The sequence below is a fragment of the Tupaia chinensis genome, unplaced genomic scaffold, assembly GCF_000334495.1.
Source record: "Tupaia chinensis unplaced genomic scaffold, TupChi_1.0 Scaffold000017_1, whole genome shotgun sequence".
NCBI lineage: Eukaryota > Metazoa > Chordata > Mammalia > Scandentia > Tupaiidae > Tupaia > Tupaia belangeri.
The window spans coordinates 3,470,487-3,481,355 of record NW_006159447.1 but is presented as its reverse complement, the minus strand read 5'-3'; the positions used below and the strand labels follow the sequence as shown (position 1 = coordinate 3,481,355).

The 10,869-nt window shown below is 36.3% G+C and overlaps 1 protein-coding gene across 1 annotated transcript in view; it reads right to left on the bottom strand.

Moving 5' to 3' along the window:
• COL14A1 (collagen type XIV alpha 1 chain) overlaps window positions 1–10,869 on the bottom strand; it is a gene marked incomplete at its 3' end in the record, with an annotated part of 142,763 nt that overhangs the window by 22,155 nt on the left and 109,739 nt on the right. The window contains exon 24 of the mRNA XM_006140062.2: window positions 3,882–4,028. Within this exon, the coding sequence (XP_006140124.1) occupies window positions 3,882–4,028 (147 nt within the window). The remainder of the gene's footprint in view (window positions 1–3,881; window positions 4,029–10,869) is intronic.

Below are 10,869 nucleotides of genomic sequence, written 5' to 3'. Positions count from 1 at the left end.
ATTGGTGGGAATGTAAGCTAGTGCAGTCATTGTGGAAAACAGTATGGAGATTCCTTAAGAAACTAAAAATAGAACCCTCATATGATACATCAATATCATTACTAAGCATATATCTAAAGAAAAGGAAATGGGGACCAGCAGTTGGCATAATGGCTATGTCGCTGGACTCCCATGTAGTTGACTGCAGTTTGAGTCCTGGACCCAGTGGCTTAAAACTCATGCCAGGTGCATGTGTGTGTGTGTGCCCAAGATCCCAAGAGGAGAATGGAGGAGAAGGGATTGTGGCATGGCCATCCCCCTTGGGGGGCGATTTCTCACTTTCTCTCTGTCTTTCTGGCAAGCACACACACCCTCTAGCAAAAACTCCTCCAGAAAAAAAGAAAAGAAAAGAAAAGAAAAGAAAAGAAAAGAAAAGAAAAGAAAAGAAAAGAAAAGAAAAAGAACATGTCATAAAAAATATTAATACCTCCATGTTTATTGCAGTATTTTACATAATAGCCAAGATATGGAAGCAATCTCAGTGTCTAGCAATGGAAAAATAGATGAAGATAATGTGAAACACATACAATGGAATAGTATACAGTCATTATAAAGGATGAAATTCAATCATTTGAGTTAAATAGGAAAACCCGGCAGACATTATATTAAGTGAAATAAACCAGGTATAGAAAGATAAATACCACATGTTCTCCTTCATATATGGAAATTGGAAAAAAATAATATCATAGCAGTAGAGAGATGTAGAATAACTAATGGATGCACTGGATGCTGGGAAGGATGTGGGGTCGAACAGAAGGATTTTAATTAACCAAAACAAAATTGCAGATGGATGGATAAAACAATACGTAGTGTTATAAACGATGGTGGGGAGAATGCAGTTAACAACTGACAGTATATAAGGTTGCAAATAGTTAAAATAATGGAGACAATACTGATTACTCTGACTTAATCATTATGTATTGTATTCATGTGCTGAAAAATCACATTGTAACAATCATCATGTTAATTAAAAAATCACTAATTTAAAAAGGTACTCATTCAATGAGTACAGGTTGAAAAGTTTTTCAATAGGTACTTTTTTAAAAAAATTATTTTATTTTATTATTTTTTAAATTTGCTATAGGGCAAATTTCTCAAGAGAGAAAGAGAGCGAGAGAGAGAGAATGGGAAAAACCAAGCCACCAGGTCTAGGACTCAAACTGTGGTTGGCCATTTGGGAGTCAGCACCTTAACTACCGCACCACCTACTAACCCCCAGTAGATACTTTTTATTGAATCATTTATGCCACCACTAGAGGTAAGAGAGTAGGAATAAGTATTTAATTCTATTAATAAGCAAAATGAAGCTCAGAGATGGTGAATTGTTCCAAGGGGAAAACAATCCCAATGAGTCTGTTTGACTCTAAACTGTATGCACTACTGGTCCTGTAGATGATATAGAAACATAGAAAATGGTTGTGAATACCAGATACAGTGTGGGAAGAGGGTAAGCAAAGGAGAGTCTGAGGAAAGACGTTAAGGAGAAAAACAGAGAGGCAAGGCATTTATGGGACAAAGAAATTGGTTATTATCTGTTGAAGATAATGTGTATAGTATTCTCAACTGGACCGGTGAGAAATGTATACATGTTGGAATATTCACTTTACAAGCTAAGTGACATATGTAATTAAATGTATAAAAGAAATTGAAATTAAATTTTTTTAAATCTTAAAAATAAAAAAGTAAAGGATCTAAATGTGCATTAAATTATCCATATTCTTTATTCTGTATGGTATACTCTCCCATACCCTCTACCCCTTATTTATATGCATTCTTGTGTCTGTTAAAAATTATCTCACAAACCCTCTGTCCACCATTTCCATTTGGCTTCTAGAATCTACCATTACTCTAAAATGTCATACTGGGAGCCAGTAGATGGTGTAGTGGTTAAAGCTCTGAACTCCCATGTGGTCAACTGCAGTTTGATTCCCAAAACTAGCAGCTCGAAACTCACGCTAAGTGCACATGTGTGCATGCCCAAAATCCCAAGGGGAGAATAACTGAAGGGATTATGGCGTGGTCATTCCCTCTCACTCCCAGCGGGTGATTTCTCACTTTCTGTCTCTCCAGCAAGCGTATATGCCCTCTAGCAAAAATCTCTCTCTCTAAAAAATAAAGGTCATACTGTATACCATGAAAATATATATCAAATGTATATAAACCAGAAATCTTAGTAACAAATAAGTTAAAATTAAAAATGAAAATAGAGACCAGCCCCCAAGGTACAGCAGTGAAGTACCATGCACAGGGAGGCAGGTCTCGCATAGCCAACTGCAGTTAGAATCCCACTCCAGCAGCTTGAAAAACACGCCAGGCACATGTGTGCATGCCCAAGATCCTGACAGGCTGGAGAAAGGGAGGGAAAAGTATTGTAGCATGATCACCCTCAACTGAAGAGTTTTTTCTCTTTCTCATTTTCTCTGTCTGGCAAGTACACGCACCTTTAGGTGGCAAAATACAAATAAAAAGTAATTTTTAAAAACCCTTAAATAATTGTATGATCTGTACCCATAAGATGGAACTCTAATCATTAGCAATAAAAAGAAACAAACTACTGATAAATATAGTTTGTTTTGAGGTTTACTACAATATAATAAACCTCAAAAACATATGCTAAGTAAAAGATGCCAGATACAAAAGACAATATGTTGTATGTTTCCATTTATATGAAATACACACAAAAGGAAAAATCTATAATAAAAGAACATAGATTGCCTGGGACTGAGGGCAAGCAAAGGGATTGACTGTGAACAGGAACTAAAGATTTCTTTGAGTTGGTGAAAGCATTCTAAAATTGGATTGTAGTGATGGTCACGCAACAATCTAAATGTGCCCCAAATCATTGAACTGTGTACTCCAAACGGCACTTCGACTTTATGGTATGCAAATTATGCCTCAAAGATACATGTGTAATACAAAATGTGGACTTCTTCATTATTATGGAATAAAGTCTTTACATTACAAACAAATAAAATAATGCTATTTATCATTTATCATATTTTACTCTTTGTTTTTGAAGACCCTACATTGTTGATGATTATTTTGTGCATGTGCCAGAAAGGTTGAAAGATCGATGAAGAGGCAGTAGTCCTTTCCAAATGTCAGACACAGGCCAAAGGGGCTTCCAAGAAAACTCATCATTCACCACTACACAGACACAAATCCTCAAAAACTTCAAGTGTAAGATACTGAGTTAAACACACAATGCCTCCCCAAATCCACTGTTTCCAACTATTTTAATATTTGTGGCCTCTAGGTCAGGAATCCTTGATTAAAAGTCATTCCAAGAAGTTGACACCCCCCTTGTTCTTTGAAACATGTAAAAAGTGCTTTGTTTTAATATTTTACCCTTTGCCTTTCCCCTCAGTGCATCAGATCAGCAGCCAAGTTGGAAAAAGCACAAGAACCTCGTAAGCAGGCCGCGGCTCTAGGGTCAGTCAGTTGGAACATCTTGGCTCTGTTCCCATTCTCATAGCTGCAGGAATATGCCATTGCATTCATGTCAGGACCCAATTTTTAAACTCCATTTCCCACTTCACATACCACAAATGTTCCTCACGGATATGGGTCACAATGTGAGTCATTGTCTCAAGCACTTTGCCATCATAGGACCTATAGCCCCTTGTGAATGGAAAAATATAAAAACGAACTGATGACCTCTGTGGGCCATATGCAGTGACTTCAGGGGTTGGAATAAGAAGAGCAAACTTGCACTACATATATTCCTTGGCAGCAATAGCTAATATTTGTCTAAATGGAATAAGGTGTCTGAAGCAAAACAGGATGCCTAAAATACTGTTTGTTCGTGAGGAGGAGTTCAGGGGAGAACACACTGGACTTACGAGTTTTTTCCATTATGCTCACACTGGGCCCCTCGATCTCCTGGAGCTTTGTGTAAACACTGATTTTATATTCTGAGTCGGGCTGGAGTCCGTAGAAGCAATGCCTGGTTGTCCCTCCACCCACAGTGGATTCTTGCTTTTGTGTATCTATAATAAAAACAAAACAGAACATATACACAGGAAATTTTTTTTACAAGTCATAAGTAGATGCTTTGTTTCTAAAATGATTAATATGCATTTTATATCCAATAACTCTAGAATAAATTATACTTGTTTTAAGTTTTTTTTTTCTGAAGAGTTAATATAGCCACAGGTTTTCTTCAACAGAAAAATCACATTTATACGTACAAAAAATGAAACTTACTATTAAAAGACTCCCGAGATTAACCCTCTAGTTAATCAATTATTGGTGAAACAATGCAAACACATCTCCTAACTAAACTGTTTTTAAACATGATTCTCCAGAATACCGTCATCTGATTCCAAATTGAGATAAAGGATATGTCCTTTTGGCCCCATAAAACCTATTACCATCCAATGGGATGCCCTTCTAGGCAGTCGTTTAAAGATACAGGTATGGGGTTAGAGATTACAGGGTTTGAAGCAGTCTTCATGTCTTTGAGCTAGGAGGAGGGTTTTCAGCACCACAGAAGCCTGATTCATGGGTCCTGGTTGTTTCCAAAGTTGCCAGAAATGCAGGTAAGAGCTTGGAGCCACACTGAGACAAGGGAGTCCCAAGATCGCCCAATTTCCTACCTTTCAACTTTTATTTATTTATTTTTAGACAGATTTTTACTATAGGGCATGTGTGCTCACCAGAGAGACAGAGAGACAGAAAGTGAGAAATCACCCCCGGGGCGGGGGGGTGGGGGAGATGGCCATGCTGCCATCCCTTCTCTCCATTCTCTGCTCGGGATCTTGGGCATGCACGCACATGTGTCCAGTGTGAGTTTTAAGCCACGAGGTTCAGGACTTGAACCATGGTTGACTACGTGGGTGTCCAGTGATATAACCATTATGCCATTTGCTGGTCCCTTAACCAATGCCCATGATTTTTTTTTTCCATTGCAAAGAAGATGCTTAGGGAGCTCAGAGGAGGCACTCTTAACTCACTTGTCTACTCTGAAGCTTCCTTTCTACTTTTTAAATCATAATTGGGAAAATAGTACATGATGCTTATGGAGTTTAGGGCCCTACTTGCAATGGGACTCATTTCCCAATTCCTAGTTTCAAGTCCTTTTTGTTCTATTGAGGAAACACGTCACATACAGCCAGTGGCGCGTTCTTTACTATGTTATGGTAGCACAAAGACCTTTAAGGTCTGATTAACTGTTGGCTCCTTTCTTCATTCTCACACCCAAGGTCAAATTTCTATGCTTCTCCTGGGAGAATTAGTACTTCCCCTTAGGTCTGGAGCTTGGGCAAGTTGGACCAATTATATTCATTATTTTCTGAGGACTTACTAATATACTGGGTTCTGGGCTTGGTATTAAATGATAACAAATATCATAGTAGTCAATATTTTATAAGTGCTTATTATATGTCAGGCAATAGTCTAAGGATTATATAAACTCACTTGGTCCTTAAGACATTTACAGTTATTTCCAAGCTAAAGGTATGACACTGAAGGCCAGAAAAGTTAGTAACTTACCCAAGTTTATACACTAAAGGGCAGTATCCAAGATTTGAATTCAGAGCGATAAAGTTAATCTCAGAGGTTGTTGCTTTAATTTCCACTAAAACATCATAAAATATTATAAACGAAATACATAATTTTTCAAATGAAAGTTTGATCAGTGAGTCCATATTAACGTGCAGACATGACACTAGAGGTGGTCAGGTGAGGAGTCCTTATGACTTGGTGCTTTTTACTCCATTAGTTATGGCCGGATTTGGTACCTTTTCCGATGGGCTTCCTTCCTAGGCATAGAGGGCTTAGTTTTTACACTATTAAAAAAAAAAAAAATTCACTGGGAACCAGCATGTGGTGTGATGTTTAAGGCACTGGACACTTCCACATGGCCAACCACAGTTTAAGTCCCAGACCTGGTTGCTTGCTTTCTCACTTTCCCTTTCTCTCTCTCTCTCTCTCTCTCTCTCTCTCTCTCTCTCTCTGTCTCTCCCTGGTCAAATTAAAATAAATAAATGATAAAATAAACAAACAATTTTTAAAAAGACCTACTTCTAGTACATGTTCAAATTTATCTCTAAATTGATCTTCTCCATAAATTGCATCTGTTTAATCAAAGCCTTATAAACTGTAGAAAGCTAAAACTGAGTGTTAAAAACCTGCATTGATTAAATACATTGCACATATTACTTACTGGTTAAAAGGAACTGTTCACACCTTCAAAATGTTATTTGCAGAGGAGTTTATTAAAAACAAAATATAGAAAACACAAAAATAGACAAGGTACTTTTTAAAGTACAAAATACAAACAAGCTAAAGAACACTGGTTAAATTTTAATTTATATTATCACATACATATATTGTCACATACATATATGGGAACAAAAAATATATGTATATGATACCATGCACATATCAGAACAAATATGTGTAACTTAAAATTTTGTCTATGGATAAATCCTTCCTTTTAAAAACGTAATTAAACTAAAGCCTTTGAAATAAGTTTTTGTATGTTTGAATATTAAAGAGTTTCAGAAGTGAACTTTATAATATATTCTTTATCAATATATTTCTTCAGAATTAAATACTATTAACTTCAACATTTATCTCTCAAATATTACATTAAAACGAAATATAAAATTCTTAAGATATTTATAAAATTAGATCAATATATTATTATGAAAAAACTTTAATAGTAAGCAAAATTTAATAAACCCAGAGCTCTTTTCTGCTGATGTCCACAGTGAGTCTGTGGTTCCCAGGCTCAGAACATCACAACAGTTATGTTTTCCTGACCCTAACCACCCTTTGGAGCCTGCTGGAAACTTCAGTGAACCACCTGTAATAGAAACATTTCCTGGATCCTATGTATACATCACACTGATCTATCTTTTTTTTTTTTTTTTAAGAATTGTTTTATTTTACTTATTTATTTATTTTTTTTATTTTGACCAGATTGAGACACAGAGAGAGAGAGAGAGAGGGAAAGTGAGAAGAAAGCAAGCCACCAGGTCCAGGACTCAAACCACGGTTGGCCATGTGGGAGTCCAGCACCCTTAACCACCACGCCACCTGCTGGCCCCACACTGATCTATCTTAATAAAAGCTTCCAGGACTCTGTAGGAGTCAAGTCTAGAAATGTGCTTCTCTATTATTTCCTATTTCTTGTGGATGCCCATGCACTCTAAAGATCCTTAAAAATAAGATATAAACAGGATTTGGCTGCTAAAGAAATACATTCATAAACTGTTAGAAAACTGGGATAGGCACCATCAAATTCATGGCAAACAGTATTGGTTTGATTCTCAATACCAACAAAAAGGGATTGCATGGATGGGGGTGGGGTGTATATGCATGTTGCTTTTGGCATATGCAATTCAGGTCTGATGGTTTTGCTTTAAAGGAAAACACTTAAACTGATCAAATGATGACTAATTTCCTCAGCTCCTTGTGCCAAAAGTAAGAAATTAATTCTTTTATTTTTAGCATGGGGGAAAATGTTCTTTATTTGTGTATTCATTCTTATGGAGCCAAATACAGTCTCTGAATTAGTAACATGTGGATAATGATGCCACCAACTTGACTTACCCAAATGTCCTAGGACTGGTTACCAAGATCCACAAGCAAAGAGTAACTAAGATCTCCAAAACCGGTCTGCTGGAATTATATGTTATAAATAGTTTGACTCCCCAGGCCTCTCAAATACTTTGACCCCAATTATAATGTCACTACTTCAAACGTTGTCAACATAATTTTGAGAATAGGTTTTTGTTCCATAGGATCATTTTTCCTGGATGTGGTCCTTCCTAAGTTTTGGTTCTTTACTACATTGTAATGCTCTATCCTTATTAAATAACAATACTACTAAATTAGCATTTCATCACCTGAAGAGAGAAGACAAGTGAAACATCTTCTGTGCCCTTTCTAAAGCAAGTTGTAGGATATTTACCAAGTTATGGGAATTAGAAGGGCAATACAGTATTTGGGTCTGTGTGGCATATAAATACATCTGAAGGGAACTTGAAGGGAAATGCTATACACAATGTTAGGTGTCAAATAAATTCAAAAACTGCTGGAGGGAGGACAGAACACCAGAACATCTGCAGAGCTAATGAGGGTTCTCACAGAGTTCTGAAGTTATTCAAGAACAACCAAAAGACACTCATGTGATCGGTCCTAGAACCAAAAGCCTGTAATTGAATTTGGCGAGTGGATGACTGACTCAAAAGCAGATTTTATTTCAGTCTCTCCTGAGAGGACCTCATCCTTGTGGTAATCTCTTATATTTTTTTCTTCTTCTTGGCCATAAAAATGTCATAATATTTACATGGTTAGAGGACATCTGCTGTTTTTGCCTATCTTGCATCTTATCCCTTTTTCTTTGGATCCATTCCTCCCCACACTTGGTCTTTATGGTTTGGGGAGGATTGGATACTGCTCCTCCCTTCCCCACCACCACCAGATACAGGGATGGAAGGCAACCAGATCTGACCAGTCAATTTATTTCATGCTCTTGAATTCAATAATAGATGTAGGAACATATGACCCAAATCCAGCCAAAATGACTCAGTTCTTGGACTTCTATTGGAACTATTGAGAAAGAGAAGCTCTCTTTTCACCAAGACTATTAAACTGGAAACTGGGATGCAGTTCTTCTGGGTCTGACTGGGGCCAATTTGGAAAGCCTATCTGAGAATAAAGGCAGAGGAGATCAGAGTGTAAGAAGGGAGAAAGAACATCACAATGACATTGTTTGACCACCTAGAACTAAATGTGAGTGATGCCAGATACCTTTGAGCTTCTTAATATATTAGCCAATACATTGACCCTGTTGCCTAAATTTTTTATCTAGGTTTATATAAATACAACAAACAGACATGAATGATATAGCCTGGATACTTTATTCACAAAAGTCTTGGAAATTGGCAGGTATTGCTTCAAATGAAGGAATTTTAAAGATAATAAAGCCTAAGGAAGATAATTAACCAACAGATGGGGTTACAACAGAGATTTCTCCACTGACTTTATTTTAGAATGATTTTGTGTACATGATCATGCCATCGAAAATATATGCAAAAAATAAAAACTGGAAATTACTCATTGAACTATAGGAATTTGCCCCTTGAAAGGCATTAAAACATAGGCCAATATGGGATAAAGTTTTTCTCCAACATATGGAAAAATTGGGTCCCAGTTCTCCCTAGTATCGCCTTTGACTGAAGTTGAAGGACTAAGATTTCTGCAGCAACAGCACATGAAGCTGATGGAAGATTTTTTTTCCACTAATAAAACAATCTTAATAGATATTATTTTGTATTGATATAGGACCTTCTTCAAGAACCTTAAATGCTTTACAGACATCATCTCTAATTAATCCCCACAACAACCCTGTGAGGTAGGTATTACTCCTATTTTTCAAGATAGGGAGATTGAAGTATAGAGAGGTTAAGTGACTTGCCCAAGGTCATACAATTAAATTCACTGAAGAGCCAGGACCTGAGCACCTTAGCCTCCCAACTCCCAGCCAAATACCTCATAAGAGAATTTTTAATGAAAAAAATATTACAGAGACAAAAAACTTGGGCTCTGGTACTCACCTGAGCATGGAAGAATGGATATCTTATCACAAGCCCTCCCAAAGTGAATCAAGATGGTGACTACATTACTCTAACGTAAAGAATCTCAACCTAATTCTTCCCCACTCCAAAGCAGAAAAAGTATTCCTTAATCGAAATTGCACAAGTTTAAATATTTAAACTAATTTCCTATAGCCACCCTCACATTCTCTTCCCTATGAAACTGTTTTTTTTTTCTTTAAGCTGTCAACTAGATACGTTGCTGTCCATTTGATAAATGATGTTCAGTAAGACAATTAGGTGAATGAGATGTAGACAGTTATGCTCATAAATTTCTCAACTATAATTGCTGATGAGAAGTTAGTTGAGCAACACTTTGTTCATCCTTGTTTAATTAAGACTACAGAGGCTTGGTTGAAAAAGTCTCTGGCAGCCTGAAAATAACTCTGAAGGGGTACAAGTTAACTTAACATGAAGTCAAAAAATAATGTGGGGGGGCTTAGTTTTGTTGTTGTTGTTTTGTTTTTGGTTTTGGTTTTGGTTTTGTTTGCTTGTTTGTTTTTTACTGCAAAGTTCTAGGTTTCCAAAGAGCGTATTGAAGTTTCACATTATTGGATTAACATGATCAGATATATCAGGAATATCCTTTGATAAAATATCAATACTACATTGCAAGTATGATTAAAAAGAATCTAGTAAAAAAAGGAAAACATAGATTTTACTACTTCCATTGATAAACCCAGTTTTGATATATCTTTGTATCAATCTGTATAGTTACAATGTTTATGAAAGGCAAGAAATATCCAGAAGAACCTGTGTTTGCTCATTTCAACTGACATGATATGAAAAAAAACTATGGTGGAATAGTTTAAAAATATGATTATTATACTTGTACTTTTTAATAGCTTAACAAATACTACTAACTGTCAACTCATATATTAAAGTTTGACTTAGCTAGTCTTATAAAGATGTATGAACTATAACTCATTGACGTTTTGTAGTTGTTTCTCAAATCGTTACAAATATTTCCTCTACTTCTGCTTAATCATTCCATAAATCATATTTAACATAGCCACAAAATTCATGTGACTGATTTACCCTGATTTTCTCCTCTTTAATGATTATTTAAAATTAAAGCCATTCCAATTTGTTTGGCTGATATCAGAGTGGAAGGACCCTTATACCATACACAAAGAATCAAGGAAGTAGTGGTCCAGTAAGTCTACTATAACGATATCTTGGCTGGGGTTGGCTGGACTTTTTTCTTCTAATATATTCTTCC